Source organism: Polypterus senegalus, chromosome 1 (assembly GCF_016835505.1).
Source record: "Polypterus senegalus isolate Bchr_013 chromosome 1, ASM1683550v1, whole genome shotgun sequence".
Taxonomy (NCBI): domain Eukaryota; kingdom Metazoa; phylum Chordata; class Cladistia; order Polypteriformes; family Polypteridae; genus Polypterus; species Polypterus senegalus.
Window position 1 is genome coordinate 226,935,507 of NC_053154.1, and position 22,188 is coordinate 226,957,694.

Below are 22,188 nucleotides of genomic sequence, written 5' to 3' on the forward strand. Positions count from 1 at the left end.
AATGATTAATTTGGTAGTCAACTAATCGTTCAATTTTTTTTTTTCTCCGATTAGTCACGATTATTTCATGCCTGACTATTTTGACGCCTGCAACCTGTGGTTGCACATCCTGTTCTGGGCTCCAGTGCATGTCTGTCTTTATCTGCTCACGCCTGTCCATCTGTGAATGTCACCCTGATGTATTTAACTTAACCAAAAATGGCCACTGGTGTATCTTAAAGTCCAAAAGTTTAAATAAAGCTTCAATTCAAATAAAATAAAACAATAATGTACAGTTTATAAAAGATTCAGTTAATATATTCCTGATTGCAATGCAGGAACATGAGCATTTTGACATTCTCTGGAGTGAGGCTGGCTCTCTTCTTTGAGACAATGTTCCCAGCTGCTGAGAAGAGACGCTCAGAGGGAGTAGAGGTAGCAGGAATACATAAGAATGATTTTGCAGATAGAGAAAAATGTTTTAATCATCACACTCTGAAAGAAAAGTGTTGTAGTTTATCACATCATGTACTATATTATGCCGAAATAAAAAAAATAACGGACTAAAATATATAACAAGGTAATTACTGCCAGCACAGCGGAGCCAAGTATATTCGGAAAAGTACATCATTTGAACGCTGCAACCAGCTATAGTCAGATTCCAGTGCAATTTGGAAGCACGCCGAAGCCGAGTATATGGGGTGGCATATATTCGGCGGCATACATTTATTGAACTCCGCAACCGGCTAAAGTTGTTTCTCAGTGCAATTTGACAGAATGCCAGAGCTGATCAGCCAGTGCCGTATATTCGTTGAGCAGCCAGCTCATGACCACAGCCGGCCCCAGAAGAACTGCAGCATCACTGTCTCTGGGATTCAGCCGCTGCACTAGATGAGCCTGCAGTCATCAGCGTTTACCCCTGTGTGTTTGCTTGCAGCCAGTTCAAGTGCAGTTGGCTTTGTGATATACTGAATTTCATCAATGACTTCAGTTGCATATTGCACATATAGTAATAGATTGTTGCAGTAGGTTTTTTTTATAGTTTTTACAGTTCATTTGCAGCGTGCAAAATGATCAGTGTTGTAGTAATTGTGATGCTTTTTGCGTGAAAAAAAAATGTGTTCCGTTAAAATTTCACATTTTCTTTGTGAATTGTGATGTTTATTTAAAAAGTGCAGCTAAAAAGTATTTGGCGTCCAGGGGTGCATTAACCCCCAAGTATGTGTCGGTTTAAGGGTTAACTATCATTGTCGAAACCTTGATATACACATTATAGTACAAACATCAACGTTAACATGTGACACTAACTTTACTCGATAAAACTTACCTCTCGAGAGATGGCGGCATCACAGCTCCAGGATGCTTGCGTTGGTAGGACTGTGTGCATCTTGACAAACAATAACAAACAATACTTCCCCCAGACCTTCATGTAGTGCATTGAAGTTACAAAAAACAGTGTGGTTCTTTGTGACTGGAGCCTCTATTGAGTCTATTGTTTATGACTCGTCGACAATAAAAAGTCCGCATCGATGATTTTTTGTGAAACATGAATGTTGACTAATTGTTGCAGCCCTACTGGACAGGGATATCTGGGGATATTAAACATTACAAGTAAATGTAAATATAAAGCTCTTTTTCCACAAAATGTTGCTGTCTGCAAGGAATAAATTAAAGAAGACATGACTAGACAGTCTACCCTCCACCTTATGTTAGCAGAAAGAATCAACATTGATGATCATCTTTCCCAAGCTGCTCTTATTACATAGCATCCCCATATACATTAACAAATTATTTTTTAAGAAATTAGACTCAGTTATAACTTCTTCTATTTGAAATTCGAAACAACCACACATCCAAAGGGTGACTCTACAACGACCTAAAGCAGAACGGGGCATGGCACTACCTAACTTTCAATTTTATTGAAAAAAAAATATACAAGCAAATATACAAGCATATACAAAAAATCTTGACAACGAGACAAATTGATGAATATCCACAAGCCTGCTCTGCAATAGAAATAAAATCTTGCAGTACTTCTCTATATTTCCTGCTGTGTGCCCTAATTAATACAAACTTTTGCCTTTACACTAAAAATCCAATTACCCTTCATTCTCTCAGAATATGGAACCAATGTAGGAAGCATTATAAGAGAGAAAAGCTTTTCTCTGTTGCACCTCTACATAACCTTTTTCTACCCTTTCAAACCTACCCACCTTCCACCTTTGTTCTACTCCAGAAGAATTGTTGATCAGTCTTGAATAATCAGATAGCATCTCTACAGTTGATAGATATATTTTAAAGTGCCTTCCATTTGAAGACCCCAGAGTACATTTGGAAAAAGGATCTGTCACTCAATATTTCACACAAGGAGTGGAAGGCAGCCATGCACAGAATACACTCAAGCTCCATATGTGCAAAGCATTCAGTCGTTCAGCTTAAAATATATTATTGATTGCATTTATCTTGTTTAAAAATGTCCAAAATGTTTCCAGGGCAAGATTCACGCTGCAGTCTAGCTCCAACCTCACTAGACAACATGTTCTGGGTGTGTGCCAAATTAACATTTTGGAGAAAAATCATTGTATGCCAATCAGACACTCCTAACCCATTAACAGCTGTGTTTGGTGTACTCCTAGATGGCCTTAAAGTGAAGAAGGACAAGCAAACTAATGGGTAACTGATGTTCTGTACTACTTGAAACTGGAAAAAATCTAATTCTCATTTAGAATGAAATTGATCTAGTACTGAGAGCCTTGTAGGTGTTAGGCAAAAATTCAGACAAATTATTACAGTACAATCCTTCTTAACTGGCCTCGCATTAACCGGCCTGTTAACATAAAATTAAAAAAAAAAATTTTTTTAATCCTGAGTTATTCTTTATATGTATGCATTTCCTTCTTTCCTGGAAGGAAAGGTGAGAGGTATTTTAAAACCAGCAAACAGCAAAACTGTTCAAATTAAATTGCAGTGTATCAAAAGTCTTCTTTAAATAAATAATCCATTTCAACAAGTGAATTAGTGGAGGTTAAAATCCATTAGTAAAAGAACAAGTCCTTTAAAAACAGTGCAGACAAGGTTAAAACAATAGCTGGAAGCAGTCTCTTAAAATCCAAAGCACGATACCTTCTTCTTTCTACCTGGTGGCTCCCCTGCTTCTCCCATCAGGCTTCGCAACAGGGGAATCTCCTTAACTGCAGGTGCAGCTGCCTTCCACACTGGTCCGGTAGCCCTCCGATCCCTGGCTACGTCTGGTTCAATCCAGACCGAGACTTGGTTCTTGCCCCAGCCCCAGCCCAAAGCCTCCACGACTGCCGCTGCCTTTCGACGGCCAGTCGTCTTCAATACCGGTCACTCCAGCTCCGTGATCGCTGAACCAATTGGCCACACATACTACGCCCTCTTGCTAAGCCGCAAGTGTGGCGATTACTTTTTTGACTTGAGCTGTGGACCCCCGCTACACCACACTGTCCAGTCATTGTACAAGAAATAAAACTGTGTGCGAAATCGTGGATGAAGCCTTGTGGATATGGTTTCTTCATTGAAGAGGTACAGTACATACCTTAGAAATATTTTTCTACATCAAAATAGTTATGCGTCGGATTAACCTGCTTAAACAGCATCCGGCCATGGGTCCAGTCCCGAGGTTGCCGGTTAAGAGGGATTGTACTGTAATCCATTCAAATGAATTACGTAATTTGTTTGAATAGATTATTTTTATTTCCGTAAGAAGTGTATGCCTATCAGATCAGTTTTATTTTGCAAGATGTCCTTGATTCAAAAGCACATTTTCTTTCATTATTTAAAACAGTTGCACAGATCCACGCCTCCTTGCCCTACTACACCCTGTCCCTGTGGTTGCAGAAGTTGGAGCAGGCAATAACACAAGGGAGGAAGAAAAAAGAAAAAAAAGTCTTAGCAGCTATTTGATAAAAACAGGAATACAGTGAAGGGGTGTCTTTGCACACTGCCATTGAAAAAGATCGAACTGCTTGATACCTGAGGTGAACAATGATGTAAATCCACTTGATTGGTGAAAAAGCGAAAGAAGTACATTCCACCAAGTTGGAGAAAGTTGCAAATTGTAGCTGTGCTGCCCTACTGAGAGAGAGAGAGCTTTCAACACTTGAGGAAATGTTGTTACATGTAAAGCATGCTGCTCTGAAGCCAGATGCTCTGGATACACTGGTGTTTCTGTCACATAACTTGAAATTTCCCCAGTAGAATTTTACAACTTTTATTTTTTTTCTGATATCTTTGTGCATTATTGGACAGAACTTGAAGTTAGTAATTTGTTTAAAATGTTACAGGTTTGGGTTTTTTTTTTTCAATCTGTGTGCAATATTAGACAGAACTTGATTACAAATGCAATAGTTTTTTTTTTTTTTTTTTTTCTGTGCAAAATTTGACAGAACTTTGGATTTCTTATTGTAATACAATATGGTAGATTTTTGTCCTTGCTTGTATTCTGCACAGTTCCCTTTACAGTCAAGATTGTAATGTTTATGTCCTGTACTAGTGTTTTATTCCCTTTTGGATTCATATCTTGTTTACATTAAGGGTTAGTATTTGTTTAAAATACTCTTCATAATACAGTTGTTTTGGTCTCTGTAGGCCACTTTGAAATAGTCATACCATCGCTGTTGGATCCTAGTAATACTTTGACTGGTGATTTTAATGTTTTTATGTTATTTTACTTCAGCTGTAAGTTAATAAATATGACCGGTTTTCCTTAACTGCTGTTTCCATTAATCTCATTAGTAAGCTGCAATTAATATTCTGTTAACAAGACCAAGCTCGATCAAGAAGATATTTACAAACTTTTTAAAGGATACAAAATTTCATATACATATAGTTATCGTCAAAGTCCTAGAAAATAACAAGATATAATTTTTTGCCAATATCGCACTGCCCTACAAAGAACCTAATGGTCTTTCTGGCAGAGCTTCAGAATTCCTGTGTAGAGGTGGCAGAAACTCCCAGAACGGAAACCATCACTATAGTACTCCATCAACCTGGGCTTTATGAAGAGTGGTCAGACAAAAACTTCTCCTGAGTGAAAAAAATACATGGAAACCTGTTTTAATTTTAAAAAGGATGCTAAGGTACCCTCAGACTGTGAGAAGCAATATTCTCTGGTCTGATTAAACCAAGATTAGCATCGTGTCTAGAGGAAACCTGGCACCACTTCTCACCTGTGCAATACCATTCTAGCTATGAAGCATAGTGGTGGCAGCATCATGCTGTGTGTTTGTGTTCTAGTGGCATGGACTGGGAGACTAGTTGGGTTTGAGGGAAAGCTGAAAGGAACAAAGTACAGTGATAGGCTTAATGAAAACTTTTTCTGAAGTTTCACCTTCCAAAAGGACATTAACTCTAAGGACAAAGTAAAGACAACTCTGGAAAGGTCCTTGAGTTGCCCAACCAGAACCTAGACTTCATCTCTGGAGAGACATGAAAATAGTTATCCACCGGTGGTACCCATCCTAAACACAGAGTTTGAGAAGAATGGCAGAAACCTCCCAGAGGTGTGAAGCTTGTTGCTTAATAGACTGCAAATATTGCCAAATGTGCTTTAATTAAATAAATACTAAGTATAGGGTCTGAATACTTGTGTCAGTGTGAGATTTCTCTTTATTTTTACATTTTAAAAAATTCTGTACTGGTTTGTCTTTCAAGGGTACTGAGTGTTGATTGTTTTGGTGAAAAAATATTTTAAATATTTCAGCTCAGGATTTAAACATAGAAGAATTTGGGAAAAAAAGTGAGGGGTCTGAATCCACTGAAAGTAAATGGTTCTTAATTTTTCTGAAATTCTGTCTTTTCCAGTTATGGAAAAAACGTGAGGGTTGAATACATTTAGTGTGTGTTTCTGTCCTCTAAAATAGATTTAAAAACTACATACATATGTCTACTAAAATGATATGTGATATGTTTAATTAAGATGAAGGTGTAAATGCTATTTTTTTATTATTTCCTTCAGGTACTCGTTTTAGTAAACTGAGATTTATCTTTGTGCTACCCTACTATCTTTAAACATGGACAGCTGGAAGTTCTGCAAAGCCCTGTTTTGTGAAGTGCACTGAAGACCAAATGCATTGGCGTAAGTTTGATTCAAGAAACATATCCTTTTACAGCAGTATTTTTTTTGTATAGACCTAAGAAATGTTTAGGAGGGGTTATGGAATGATTTTACATGTCTCTGTGAAAACTTAAAATCTGAAAACAATATATGTTAGAAATAGTAACTTTCAGAAATTATATGTTTTAGTTTTGGGAATGTAATTTTTAAAAGTTCTGTCACTGTGAATATACTGAATATGCTGAAATACTCCCTGCCAGGCCTTTATGGCCTGTTTGATTTTATTAGCTGTTGTAGGGTACTGTATATGGAAACTCTGTATAACATTTGAAAATTATTTGGTCCAAGTACCTAAACCCATAATATATTAATTTATATTATTTTCAGTATAATTACAACAAATTCAAATATTTGCACAAAAAAAGTGAAAAACAATTAAGTATGTTGAAACATTTTTATGTATCTATTACTTTTTAAAGTTTTTTTTTAGTTTAGGTTGTCTAGATTTAGCTATGCATGCTTAGTGCTTATTATAGACTGTTTAAATTCATTCATATTGTAAGAGTCATTAGTGAACTCTGTTCTCTGTCATTCCACTTAGAAGTTTACATGAAGCTCTAAATATAATAATCATGTGGATTGAGTTTTTTTTAACTATTGCCGTATTTACTTAGACTGTGTGCATAGTTTTTTTCTTGTAAAAACAGGATGTTCGTATTTGTCTTTTTTACCTAATAAGGTGAAGAGGAACACTCAGGAAAATTAAGTATCACTTTCATAAACCTTAATTTATAGTTTTTTGGGTGAAGTACAGCACTGGCCATTTGCTATTACACCATGCAAGTGAGTTTTGAACAAGTTGTGAGATGATGTGATGAATAGTTTCATCAGTCTTGGACCACTTTACTTTTGTTTCAATTAATTTTATTCCTTTGAAAGTTCTTATCCGTGCACAAAACCAGAGGTGTATCCATTTATTGCTTCTAAATATATTTATTTTTTGAAGACAAATGTGAAAATAGTGGGGAAGGGTTGAGAGAGCACATGTATCACTCTCTCGTTTTCTCTCTCTCTCACACACACATATATATATAATACACACACACAGTGGAACCTCAGTTTGCAAGTAACTTGGTTTACGAGTGTTTTGCAAGACGAGCTAAAATTTTTAATAAACTTTGACTTGATAAACGAGCGACGTCTTGCAATACGAGTAGTATGTATATGCTTTGTTTGCTGAGCGTCATGTAATCATAACTGAGCTGATGGTGGTTCTCTCTCACGCTGTGGGATTGTGGGCAATCGTTTCCTATTCTTCGTCTGAGTCAGCGTGCCTTACTCATACAGTCGACATCCGTATGAGCGTATACTGTTTACTAGAGCATTGTGACTCTCTGTGTCCTTGTGCGTGCGTGTGCTGTGATGTGCGAGTCCCCGTCTTGCACCACCAGCTTTATTTAGCTTGAAACAGCAATAGCGCGGTTATTTATTGTAGCAGGATCTGCTACTCTCCCATACACAGACACAGCAGTCAGGCAGGTTCGTGGCCAAGTAGTACTGTGCCCTGCGGATTTATAATGTTCCTTGTATCACCCACTGACGGCAGGCACTTCTAGCATGTCCGCGATCTTTCTGGATTCGCTTTTTACAGCGAACTGCTACAGCGCTGGGAGACTGGGATTGCTTTGGGACGTTCTTCCGCATGTTGTCCCGTTGGGTGACATCCCACAAGAATTTAGAAACTCACTCACACCAGCCATGATTCTTTTCAAAGGTAAAGTGCAGGTTAATTTGTTTTATGTATTTTTACTTTATATTTTGTATTAATCATTTTTATATGAATAGTTTTGGGTTTTGGAATGAATCATCTGAGTTTCCATTATTTCTTATGAGGAAATTCACTTTGATATACGAGTGCTTTGCACTGCGAGCACGTTTCCGGAAAGAATTATGCTTGTAAGCCGAGGTTCCACTGTATTCATTTTCAGAGCACAGACAGCTAGATTTAGTCTTAACAGCATAGCTGTAATTTTAAGGAAAAGAGGAAAAAAAGAGCATTGCATTCTCAGAATTGATGATGCATTTACTCATTGAATACATATGTGAAAAGTAGTTTGCTGATGGATATTCATCAAATGTAACTGGATAGTGTTATATTCTTTCTTTTCTAAATTGTCTTTATCATTGCCATTGTCAAATAATATTTAAATAATATTTAAAGTTAATTTTGTTCTGGTTATAAAAATAATTTTTTCACACTGTTAAAAAAAGTGCAGAACATTAAATGAAACTTTGTACTTTATAAATATGAATAGTGAACACTTTAGCAATGTTTTGTATCAGTTTAGCACTGATTTTTGCAGAGTTCTGTTATGTTTTTAAATGTAGCTAATTCAACTAAAATTAAAACCAATTTGCATTTTGATGATCTACAGGCTGTTTGAATTTTCATTTATATAAATATTTATTTATTTATTTCTGGATTTATTTATTTTTAAACAGCTTTGGTCTCAACCTGTTGGTGTCTACCACAGTGACCAACGATGACAGAACTTGGAATTAAGTGGGCCTGTGAATACTGCACGTATGAAAACTGGCCTTCAGCTATTAAATGCACCATGTGCCGTGCTCAGCGACCTACTACAACCATTATTACAGAAGACCCATTTAAGAGCAGCTCAACTATTGATGGTAACAGAGAATGGGAACCTTCAAGTACCGAAGGAGGGAGCAGTCTTTTAATCTGTCCAGACTCTAGTGCTAGGCCTAGAGTTAAAACTTGCATTACAACTGAAAGCACTAGTAAATGGTCTTGCCATATGTGTACCTACCTGAACTGGCCCCGTGCAATACGCTGTACTCAGTGCTTATGTCAACGTCGTACCAGAAGTCCTACAGAGTCTCCTCAGTCATCTGGTTCTGGTTTAAGACCTGTTCTGCCAGCTGTGGATCCCTGTGAGGAATATAATGATCGGAATAGATTAAATACCAGAGCACAACATTGGACTTGCACAGTTTGTACATATGAGAACTGGCCAAAAACCAGGAAGTGTGTGGTCTGTGATCACCCCAAGCCTAATAACATTGAAGCAATAGAGCTAGCAGAGTCAGAGGACCCTTCTATTATAAATGAACAGGACCGGTCAAGGTGGCGAGGTGGCTGCAGTAGTGGGCAAAGACGGTCCCCTCCTACTTCTAAACGGGAGTCTGATGTGAAAATGGATTTTCAAAGAATTGAGCTTGCCGCAGGAGCTGTTGGTAGTAAGGAGGAACTTGAGGTTGACTTTAAAAAATTAAAGCAAATCAAAAACAGGATGAGGAAGACTGACTGGCTGTTTCTTAATGCCTGTGCAGGTAAGTTGTCTTTACTGATAATTCATTGCATTGTGACATTAATTAAAATCTGATATCATGATTAGTAGACTTATGAAGTGTTGGTGTAGAATAATTGTGTGTAATGTCCCATTTCATTTTATTAATTTCATTGTTTTGTGGATATGTATAGCTTTAACTGCTTCACCTGACCAGATGCTGTATTTCTGAGCTTTTATGGTCTCTATATGCCATCCACTAGTGGTTCTCGATGGATCATACGATTTTTACTACAAAAGACTTCATTGGTGACCAGCAAATTTGCTGATCTCAAAAGAACTTTTCTGAGCTTTATGGTAATTTTTGTTGCATTGTCCCTTTACAAAGAGGTATTAGAGTAGTTGAGCTAGCATAGGTCTTTATTTGCTGTGAACTTCATGTAAACAGAGATCAGCAAGGCAGAATCTACCAGAGAGTATGGAACATTAGCCTTTACATTAAAGAAAGTGGAGAAAAACTAATTTGAGGAATAATCCTGTACAGTTAGACAAACGGCTGCTTTAATGAATTATTAGCTTCGCTTCTAATTTTGTCCTTTAAAATGAAAACTGCTTCTCTGAGTTTGGATGGTTAGCGAGCTTGTGTTAATTGCAGCAGCTCACATTTTCAATCAGGTAAAAAATTACTGTTTAGTAAGCCATAGGTTTTTTAGTTTAACAGCAAAATTTGTCTATTTTATTTGTAAACTCGTTAAGCATATTAGCCTTGTATCTTCTCGATAAACATTTTCTGAATGTATGATAGATTGATTTGATAATATGTCTAGCTGGTACACAGTGGTTGAGGAAGAACTGTGTTTTAATTGTTGGTCGCTGACATGGTATTTTCCAGCGTCTTAGAAACAGCTGCCCTCCTTGGGCACAGCACAGTCTCTGGAGTCTACAGAGAATAGGTATATATATTGAACTTTAATTTTCCCTACCTTGAATAAATAAAAATAAATACATACAAGAACTACTAAACAGAAAGAAAACTCATGGATAAAGATAAAAAGAGCAGTCAGTGTCATAGTTAGACATTATAAAGGCATATTTTCTTTGTAGAAAGGATCCCCAGTAGTGTTTTTCTAAACATTTTTGCTGAATACAGTGGAATCTCGGTTCACGACCATAATTCGTTCCAGAACTTTGGTCGTAAACCGAGTTGATCGTGAACTGAAGCAGCTTCCCCCATAGGATTGTATGTAAATACAATTAATCCGTTCCAGACTGTACGAACTGTGTGTAAAATATGTAAATATATGTAAAGATTAAGCACAAATATAGTTAATTAATTACACCAGAGAATGCACAGTGTAATAGTAAACTAATGTAAAAACATTGAATAACACTGACACAAAACACCCAGACTCCCTGCTCAGCTACACGAGCAGGATCGCGCTCTTTCTCTCTCTCTCTCTCTGTAGCACACAAGCACCCACAACCCCCTCCTCCAACACCCCCACCCCCCTTCTGTCAGCAGCATATGCAGCACTTTTTTTAAAATGAGTTTTAAGCACAGCGGGAAAAAAAAGGAACATTAGAACAAATCCGAAGTGTATTTAAAAACCAACCACAAGCAACCAAAAAAGTAAAAAGATCACTCTATTTAGCCTTACATTCCAATCGCTGTAAACACTTTTTTAAAAATGAGTTTTAAGCACAGCGGGGAAAAAAAGAAACATTTGAAAAAAGAGAAAAGTAACATTGCAACTAATCGCGCTATGAACAACTCCATCTGTAAACACTTTAATGAGTTTTAAGCACAGGGAAAAAGCTAACATTTGAACAAAAGAGAAAAGTAACATTGCAACAATTCACGCTATGAACTGAAAAATTAACTTTTAAAAAACCCATAATACAAAAACCACCAAGAAAACTAACCTTGCATGAGTCGAGTTCTGGCATAAAGTGTTTTCCTTCAGGGGTTTTCTCTCTTGTGATTTCTTGGGTTTCTGGTGTTTTTAGCTGTTTTAGCTGGTGGGAGTGAAAGCCTCATGCAGCCATTCCAAAAACAAAGTTCTTGTGACCCAACCCTTCATGTTTGCTGGCAGTCTGGCTTTGCTTACATTGTGCTGCTTGAAAGCAAGAGGGTTCTCAGATTGGTAAATGAGTAAACTGGTCAACAGTTTTTCCACCTCTTGTAATTTCTTTCTTTACTTCGATTTCAATTTTCTTCAAAACTTTCTTCTCACCACTCTTCACTGGCTTAGAAGCCATAGTTAACTGCAAAAGCACACAAAATACTGTAGAGCACAAAGAGAGTGTATGTCTGACTAATAACACTGACTAATAAATGAAAAAGCCAGGCAGGCACACGGCTTGCATGCTGTCTCTCTCAGCCTGCCTGTGCCGGGGGTGGAGTTGGGGGGATGGTTCGCGTGCAGTACTGCCTGCTTGAGAGAGAGAGAGATGCTTGAGAGAGATGCTTGAGAGAGAGAGAGAGAGAGAGAGTGAGAGTGTGTCTCGGCTCTACCCATATGCAGAAGGTAGGCAGTAAGTGCATGCGAGCCATCCCCTCCCCCCCATCTCCACCACCCTGCAGTAAGTGCATGCGAGCCATCCCCACCCCCCCATCTCCACCACCCTGCACAGGCAGGCAAACACTGCAGTAATCTCCCCCTCCCCAGCAGGCACTTGGCTAGCTCTCTCTTTTTCTCGCTCGCTGCACAGGGAGAGACTGAACATGTACAAACCGAAAGGGAAACTGGCTTGTTCATATACCGAGTGTGTGGTTGTGAACCGAGGCAAAAGTTTGGCGAACTTTTTGGTCGTGAACCAAGTTGTACGTGAACCGAGGTTCCACTGTAATTAACTCATTGCTTAAAAGTACTCCATATTAGTGTGTCACAGATGATGTGCAGCATTGTGTTTTAATTCTCTTCTCTGCTACAGACCTTCAGTAAGTCGAGAATATGTCCTATAACCGAGTCTGCCTTTTTAGTTCGCTTCTTGATTAGATCGGGGATTCTTGAAGTGATGTTTCTGGTCACGCACACTGCAGTGTATGTATTTACACTGGGCATCAGAGTTGTAGAACATGAAGAGGATGTCACTACCCACATTATGGGAAGTCTCCTTAGAACAAAATGAAGCCTGTTATACTCTCTCTCTTATAGTTTCTCAATATTACAAGACAAGCCCAGCCTGTGATTGGTGTGGACCCCTAAGTACTTGTAGCAGGGCACCACCTCCACATTCACTCCCTGAGTAGTGACTGAGCATCGATCCTGGGGTTTGCCGATGCTGCAGCCATCGTCTTTAATGCAAAGTTCTCTGCTCCTCATGAATCCTATACTATTTTTCATCCCCCTTGTTACTGCACCCTATTACTGCAGAATTATTGAAGAATGTCTGCTAATGACATTAATATAGCGTTGTATTTATAGTCATTGGTGTACAGAGTGAACAGAAAAATGAGACACAACTATTTCCAGTATCAGAGAGCAAATACCAATGGGTTCAAGTGTTGTTTCAGAAGAAGACTCATATAGTTCAGGACAAACCACTGGAATGTCTTGAAGATATGGTCTTTAGGGGCCACTGGTCTGTGTTCTTCAGGTGAAGAAGTGCCTGCCTTCTTAAGAACTGGTACAATGCGGATGTATTTCCACAACAACTGCACTTCTGGAGCCTTACTGAGAGACTGAATGGGTAACCAAGGATGCCACAAAGTTGATCAGCACAGACCTTAAAGGATAAGTTTGGTGACTGTGTCTTCACAATTATATATACAGTATATCCTGGAAGGCTAAGAGAAAGAAAAGGAAGGAGAATTCCTGTCTTTGCCGTGAGATTGGCAGGAAGGAAAACATCATGGAACAATCAGGGAGGTTTCCATACTATGGTTGGCAACATTCCTGGGCTTCAGTTCCCAAATGGACATCCCCAGGGCATGCTGGGAATTGTGCTGTGGCGCCACGAGACACTGCAGGGGTTTATGCTCCCTACTTCCAGGCAGTTCTAATTAACTTTTAATGTGCTTCCAACAGTGTATGCCCTAGCACTGGAAGTACTCTCAGGTCATGAATAAAAGGAGTCACTCTGCCTTCCCCCAGGTAAGTTGGAGCCAGGTATTAGGTAGAAGGACAAAGATTGCCTAGGAGGTGCACATGAGAAGCAAGAAAGAAAAAAAGAGTTGTTTGCCATTTTTAAAAATAACTCTGTCAAGGTAATATGTAATAATAAACTATCAATTTGAACCAGGGACTTGTGCCTGCGTAGTGTGTCTATATGTCCCTGGGGCCCAGTGTGAGAAAAAGTCTTAAAATCACCTGGATACTTCTACAGCTACAGGCGTGACAACATCTATGCAAAAATAATCACACAGTTTTTAATTGATCATAACTTATCAGACCTTTGGAGTTTTCTAAATGAATACTTAAGACCCTATTACTTCTTCTCACCAGTACATCATTGTTACTCAAGAATTGACTATTTCTTTATAGACCATTTCTTGCCTGGGATCAAATCTTCCAAATACAATGCTATTGTTATCTCTGGCCATGCCCTCTGATCATGGAGCTCACATCACTATGCCCCACATACTCCTCTCACAGCTGGCGTCTTAACCCCCAGTTATTAGCTGACAATAACTGCACAGAATTTATATCCAAGCAAATTAAGTTTTTTAGAGACAAATGCATCCTTGGAGGTTTCTGCAGGAAAACTCAGGGGAAACTCTGGAGGCATTTTTAAGAGGACAAATTATCTCATATCTTTACCACAAAAATAAATCGGAAACCAAGTAGGCCTCAAAGTTCTTCTTCTTCTGGCTGCTCTCATTAGGGGTTGCCACAGTGGATCACCTTTTTACATATCTTTCTGTCCTCTGCATCTTGTTCTGTTACACCCATCACCTGCATGTCCTCTCTCACCACATCCATAAAATTACCAGAATAGATCAAGAACATGGCAGGTTTCCAAATGAGGCACTTTTTAGGAAAAGACAGGCTTTGCAATCAGAACTCAACCTTTTGACAACAAAAGAAACAGAACAACTCATTTTTAAATCATGACATCATTACTATGGACACAGAGAGAAGGCTGATAAGATCTTAGCTCAACAAATCCACAAGCGGGAACTTATCAGTAATCACCAACACAGATGACGTTAGAATCATTGGCCATTAAAATATAATGCAAATATTTAGAGACTACTATAAGTTCTTATATTCTGCTCAGTTTAAAGAATACAAGACACAATCTGATGCATTTTTTGATACACTACGGATACCCCAGTTAGATACTCTGAGCACAGATGAACTGGATAAACTTCTGACACTATCAGAATTACTGGACACTATAAACTCACTTCAGAGTGGGAAAGCACCAGGTCCTGATCGCTTCCTTGCTGAATTTTATAAAAAAACTAGCAAAATACCTGCGCTTCGCAGCGGAGAAGTAGTGTGTTAAAGAATTAATGAAAAAGAAAAGGAAACCTTTTCAAAATAACTTAACATGATATATACCAATGGCGTAGCGTGGAAAATTTCACCGCCCCCTTATTTAGGTATTTCAATTTAAAAGACTAAAATATACAGTAATTCTGTGCCGCCCCCACTATGCTACGCCACTGATACATATACACACACACACTCACCTAAAGGATTATTAGGAACACCTGTTCAATTTCTCATTAATGCAATTATCTTCTAATCCACCAATCACATGGCAATTGCTTCAATGCATTTAGGGGTGTGGTCCTGGTCAAGACAATCTCCTGAACTCCAAAGTGAGTGTCAGAATGGGAAAGAAAGGTGATTTAAGCAATTTTGAGCGTGGCATGGTTGTTGGTGCCAGACGGGCCAGTCTGAGTATTTCGCAATCTGCTCAGTTACTGGGATTTTCTCGCACAACCATTTCTAGGGTTTACAAAGAATGGTGTGAAAAGGGAAAAACATCCAGTATGTAGCAGTCCTGTGGGCAAAAATGCCGTGTTGATGCTAGAGGTCAGAGGAGAAATGGCCGACTGATTCAAGCTGATAGAAGAGCAACTTTGACTGAAATAACCACTCGTTACAACCGAGGTATGCAGCAAAGCATTTGTGAAGCCACATCACGCACAGCCTTGAGGCGGATGGGCTACAACAGCAGAAGACCCCACCGGGTACCACTCATCTCCACTACAAATAGGAAAAAGAGGCTACAATTTGCACGAGCTCACCAAGATTGGACAGTTGAAGACTGGAAAAATGTTGCCTGGTCTGATGAGTGTCGATTTCTGTTGAGACATTCAAATGGTAGAGTCAGAATTTGGCGTAAACAGAATGAGAACATGGATCCATTATGCCTTGTTACCACTGTGCAGACTGGTGGTGGTGGTGTAATGGTGTGGGGGATGTTTTCTTGGCACACTTTAGGCCCCTTAGTGCCAATTGGGCATCGTATATATATATATATATATATATATATATATATATATATATATATATATATATATATACATGCAAGTCCTGTCGTATTTTTGGTATAAGTTTTAATTCTCTTTAGGAGAACAGAAGCAGTGTACACGGGAATGATCACAGCCAAATATAACAATTTGTACAGCTACCTCATGCTCTCATTCAGAATTTTCTGATGAAGGAAGTCAAGGAGATCAGTGGGAGATTTTCCTGCAAAATCATCCATGGCATACATCACAGTCAGTTCTGTTTTTAGCCGAGACAGATCAAAAACTGCTGCGTGGCTCTTGTGTTAAACTGGAGAAGGCTGCATACGGGAAATTTCTCTTGTATTCCCGAAACTTCTGGGGGTTGAGGAGCATGACAAACATCAGTTTTTCGTGGTCTTGAAATCTGGTCTGTGTCTGGCAAATAATATTTTCCAGAATTCTGCCATGGAGTTGGCCGTTGTGCGCGCGAGGATCTTGCGCTCGGAGCGCCTGCGATGCGTTCAGTGGCCTCGTAGAGTTCCTCATATCGGCTTCTATCCAATCAGTGGGTCTGACTACGGTGATGTTGCCGTACGCCTGCTAGAGGGCCCTACTGACACCAACTCAAAATCTGATTGGTTGAAGCAACAGTTTAATCAACATTTATTCTGTGTTCGAGGGCCTTCACAACGGATTATCAAGGCCTCTCTGCCTGACAACAAATGATGGCTTAAATGTGATTGGTTAAATGCTTTAATACGAAAATACATGTCTGGAAGCAGCACAACCATCGGATTAAACTTGTATTTCACGACTATCTTGTGCAACCTTGTGATGTCCACAGCTTTATTTAATTTTAGCTCAGACCCGGCACTTAAATGTTTCTCTCGCACTTTTGCTGAGCGAGGGTTTCCGCAGTAGCTGCATTTAATTAATATGCTAAGCACAGTCCTTCAACCGCGAGTATTGACCTTATATGGGCAGGTACTCAATTACGTGAGAGGTGTGATGATGCGAGACGCAACCGAGCTGGAGGCTATTACAGTTTATGGACGAAATAAGGTTACAGTTATGACCGTTAAGCGTAGAATTTCGAGATGCAACCTGCCCAACTTTTGTAGGTAAGCTGTAAGGAATGAGCCTGCCAAGTTTCAGCCTTCAACCTAAACGGGAAGTTGGAGAATTGGTGATGAATGAGTCAGCCAGCCAGTGAGTGAGTGAGTCAGCCAGTCAGTCAGTGAGGGCTTTGTCTTTTATTAGTATAGATTTTAATTCAACTTAGCTCCACTCTTTCAGCAACTTTCATAGAAGACAGAGACATTAAAATTCTACCTCAAAACTTTTCGCCAAGCATTAATTACCATTTTCCTAAGAAAAATAGGGACTTAATTACAATGTGTATCGTACAGACCAATCTCACTTCTGCATAATGTTAAGATACTCTCCAAAGTTCTAGCTAGAAGGATGGAGAAAGTGCTCCATTCAGTAATATCACAAAACCAAGCCGAATTTATTAAAGGTAGATATTTGGATTCCAGTCTTCGGCGCCTATTTAATGTAATATATTCACCCATCTTAAAACTCCAGAGATCTTATTATCTTTGGATGTAGAAAAAGCATCTGATATGGTTGAATGGGATTTTCTATTCACCACTTTGCATAAATTTGGATTTGGCCCTAACATATGTTCATGGATCAAACTATTGTATACCAATCAAGAAGTTTGTGTTTATATTAACAACACTGTCTTAGACTAATTCAAAATCGAATACGATGCTAGACAAGGATGCCCTTTGTCACTACTGCTATTTGCAATCGCTATTGAGCCATTGGCTGTTTACTTTCGAAATGCCTCCATGATAAAAGGGATTTTCAGAGTAGTTGAACAGAAAATATCACTCAGTGCAGATGATATGGTACTGTATATATCAGACTAACAAAATTCAGTGCTTGTAACCTTAACTGTACTAGCAGAATTTTTAAATATATCTGGACTTAAAATTAGTTTAAACAAAAGAATGCTTTTTCCAGTGAGTTCTCTAGCAAACAGCATTAGATTGGATGCCTTTCCTTTTATCATTGCAGATCAGTTTAAATATCTAGGGGAAAACATCACAAATAAAAAGCTCTTTTTCAACAAAATTTTGGTGTCTGCTTGGATAAAATTAAACAAGATGTGCATAAGTGGTCTACCCTCCATCTTACTTTTGCAGGAAGAATTAACACTATCAAGATGAATAACCTCCCTAAGTTTCTGTTTCTATTTCAGAACATCCCCGTATGCATTAACACATCATTTTTAAAAAAATTAGATTCCATCTTAACCTCATTTTTTTTGGAATTTCAAATATCCACACATCCAAAGCGCAACCCTACAACGACCTAAATCAGAAGGCGGTATGACTCTACCTAATTTTCAGTTTTATTACTGTGAAGCAAACATACAAGCTATAAAAACCTGGACACTGACACAAATAGATGAACGCACACTAGCTTGGTCTGCAATAGAAATGAAATCCTGCAGCACTTGTTTATATTTCTTGCTTTGAACACCAGTAAATACAAGGTATCGTCAATATACTAACAAACCCAATTATTCTTCAGTTACTCAGAATATGAAACTAATGTTGGAACCATTTCAGGTTAGAGAATATTTTATCTTTGGCACCTCTAAATGATAGCCACCTTTTTCCACCCTCTCAAACTTATACAGTTTTTAATGTTTGGAAAACATGGGATTAAATCATTTAGAGATTTGTTTATAAATAATGTCTTTGCATCCTATGAACAATTACACTCTACATTTAGTTTCCCATCAACACAATTTTTCCACTATCTTCAAATTATAAACTTCGTTAAACAAAATCTTCCCAGTTTTCCTCTCCTCACATCTGTTTCTATTCCAGAAGAGAGATTGATAAGTCTTGAAGACTCGGACAGAATTTCTATAAAATATTTTAAAATCCCTTCCTTTTAAAGATCTCAAGAATACAGTGGGCAAAGTATATCTCTTACTCAACATTTCAGAAAAGGAGTGGAAGGCAACCATGCACAGAATTCATTTTAGCTCCATTTGCACAAAGTATTTCATTATTCAACTTAAAATCTTTTATTGAGCACATAGATCTTGCTTAAAATTGTCCAAAATGTTTCCGGGGCAAGATCCAACTTGCGAACGTTTCAGTCAAGCTCCAGGTTCACAAGGCCACGTTTTGGGTGTGTTCCAAATTAACATCATTCTGGGCAAAAAATTTTAAATGCCTATCAGACAGCCTTGGTGTCGCAATCACTCCTAATCCAATAGCTGTGTTTATTGTACTCCCAGATGGACTTAAAGTGGAGAAGGAGAAACAAAATGTAATTGCCTTTAGTTCACTATTAGCATTTAGAGCAGGGGTGCCCCGGTAGATCAGAAAGGTAGTGCAGGTAGATCACGTTTCATTCAAAAAATAATTTTTTAAATGTTAGTCTATCATATCCTCCTATTTGCCACTTGATTGACATACAGGGCGGTCAGTCTTTTCCTCTAACACACTGGTCAACCCGCATGCACAGTCAAACGTGTGAGCTACTGCAAAACTCTGGCTGTGATCTAGTGTTTTTAATTAATAAATAAATAAATAAATAAATATATATAATACACACACACAGGGTGGGCCATTTATATGGATACACATTAATAAAATGGGAATGGTTTGTGATATTAACTTCCTGTTTGTGGAACATTAGTATATGTAAGGGGGGAAACTTTTCAAGATGGGTGGTGACCATGGTGGCCATTTGGAAGTCGGCCATTTTGGATCCAGCTTTTGTTTTTTCAATAGGAAGAGGGTCATGTGACACATCAAACTTATTGGGAATTTCACAAGAAAAACAATGGTGTGCTTGGTTTTAACGTAACTTTATTCTTTCATGAGTTATTTACAAGTTTCTCTTTGTTTACAGCCATTGACATGTTGCAGAGGTTAACACGTGAGGAGCGGATAGGAATTGTGTTGATGTCTGGTGAACGCAGTAACCGGGTCATTGCAGCAGATTTCAATGCAAGACACCCTACGAGACCACCCATCTCCCATGCTACAGTTAAACTGCTTGCTAAGTTTTGTGAAACTGGTTCAGTGTTGGATTTGCCAAAATGTGGACGCATGAAAACTGTCACTAATGAAGAAACATCAGTGGCTATCCTAGCTTCATTCAGCAATAGCCCACAGCGTAGCACTTGCCGCATGTCACTGGAGAGTGGCATTAGTCGAACATCCCTTCGGCGGATATTAGCTACTGACAAATGGCACCCTTACAAACTCCAGCTACTGCAGCATCTCAACGAGGATGACCCAGATCGGCGCACTGAATTTGCAGAATGGGCAAAACAAAAATTGGAACAGGACCCTCAGTTTACACAGAAGATTTTGTTCAGTGATGAGGCAAACTTTTATGTGAATGGTGAAGTTAACAACCAAAACCACCGCTATTGGTCTGACACTCACCCACATTGGATAGATCCCTCCAAGACTGTTGGAACAAAAAAATTGACGGTATGGGGTGGTATATGGGGTACAAAGGTAGTGGGGCCATTCTTCATCAATGGAAACCTCAAGGCCACTGGATATGCGAAATTGCTACATGATGAGATGTTTCCCTCTTTATTCACTGAAGCTGGCACGTTCCCTGAGTTTTTCCAGCAAGATGGTGCACCACCACATTATGGGTGTCGGGTCCGAGCATCCCTAGATGAACAGTTTCCTGGAAAGTGGATTGGTCGTCGTGGGCCAGTTGAATGGCCCCCAAGGTCTCCCGATCTGACCTTTAGACTTTTATCTTTGGGGTCATCTGAAGGCAATTGTCTATGCTGTGAAGATACGAGATGTGCAGCACCTGAAACTACGGATACTGGAAGCCTGTGCTAGCATTTCTCCTGCGGTGTTGCTATCAGTGTGTGAAGAGTGGGAGAAGAGGGTTGCATTGACAATCCAACACAATGGGCAGCACATTGAACACATTTTATATGTGGTCAGAAACTTGTATATAACTCATAAAAAAATACAGTTACGTTAAAACCAAGCACACCATTGTTTTTCTTGTGAAATTCCCAATAAGTTTGATATGTCACATGACCCTCTTCCTGAATTCAAAGACGCCCCAAAAATCAGAGTGAAAAAATTATGTGGCAGGCTAGTCCGTTTTGCCAAAATTTAATTGCAGCAACTCAAAATTGTACGCAGCACTTTGTATGACCCCTGTGTTCTTGTATACATGCCTGACAACATTGGTGCAAGCTTCTAATGAGATGACAGATGGTGTTGTGTGGGATCTCCTCCCAGATCTGGACCAGGGCATCACTGAGCTCCTGGACAGTCTGAGGTGCAACCTGGTGGCATTGGATGGACCAAAACATAATGTCCCAGAGGTGTTCTATTGGATTTAGGTCAGGAACGTGTGGTGGCCAGTCAATGGTATTAATTCCTTCATCCTCCAGGAACTGCCTACATACTCTCACCACATGAGGCCAGGAATTGTCGTGCACCAGGAGCCACTGTACCAGCATAGGGTCTGACAATGGGTCCAAGGATTTCATCCTGATACCTAATGGCAGCCAAGGTGCCTTTGTCAAGCCTGTAGCGGTCTGTGTGACCCTCCATGGATATGCCTCCCCAGACAATCATTAACCCACCACCAAACTGCTCATGCTGAATGGTGTTACAGACAGCATAATGTTCTCCATGGCTCTCCAGACCCTTTCACTTCTGTCACGTGCTCAGGGTGAACCTGCTCTCATCTGTAAAAAGCACAGGGCACCAGTGGTGCATCTGCCACCTCTGGTATTCTATGGCGAATGCCGATCGAGCTGCATGCTGCTGGGCAGTGAGCTCAGGGCCCATTAGAGGACATGGGGCCCTTGGGTCACCCTCATGAAGTCTTTCTGGTTGTTTGGTCAGAGACATTCACACCAGTGGCCTGCTGGAGGTAATTTTGTAGGCCTCTGGCAGTGCTCATCCTGTTCCTCCTTGCCCAAAGGAGCAGATACTGGTCCTGCTGATGGGTTATGGACCTTCCATGGCCCTCTCCAGTTCTCCTAGAGTAACTGCTTGTCTCCTAGAATCTCCTCCATGCCCTTGAGACTGTGCAGGGAGACACAGCAAACCTTCTGGCAATGACACGTATTGATGTGCCATCCTGGAGAAGTTGGACTACCTGTGCAACCTCTGTAGGGTCCAGGTATCACCTCATGCTACCAGTAGTGACACTGACTGTAGCCAAATGCAAAACTAGTGAAGAAACAGAAAAGATGAGGAGGGAAAAATGTCAGTGGCCTCCACCTGTTAAACCATTCCTGTTTTGGGAGTCATCTCATTGTTGCCCCGCTAGTGCATCTGTTGTTAATTTCATTAACACCACAGCAGCTGAAA

The 22,188-nt window shown here is 39.4% G+C and overlaps 1 protein-coding gene across 4 annotated transcripts in view; it reads left to right on the top strand.

The window, feature by feature from the left end:
* Window positions 1–22,188, top strand: part of LOC120539568 (ubiquitin thioesterase Zranb1) — a 139,383-nt gene that overhangs the window by 48,037 nt on the left and 69,158 nt on the right. For all 4 annotated transcript variants that reach the window (XM_039769777.1, XM_039769796.1, XM_039769786.1 and 1 more), the window contains 2 exons: window positions 5,960–6,079; window positions 8,561–9,412. In XM_039769777.1, coding sequence (XP_039625711.1) covers window positions 8,602–9,412 — 811 coding nt within the window. In that variant the 5' untranslated portion in view covers window positions 5,960–6,079; window positions 8,561–8,601. The remainder of the gene's footprint in view (window positions 1–5,959; window positions 6,080–8,560; window positions 9,413–22,188) is intronic.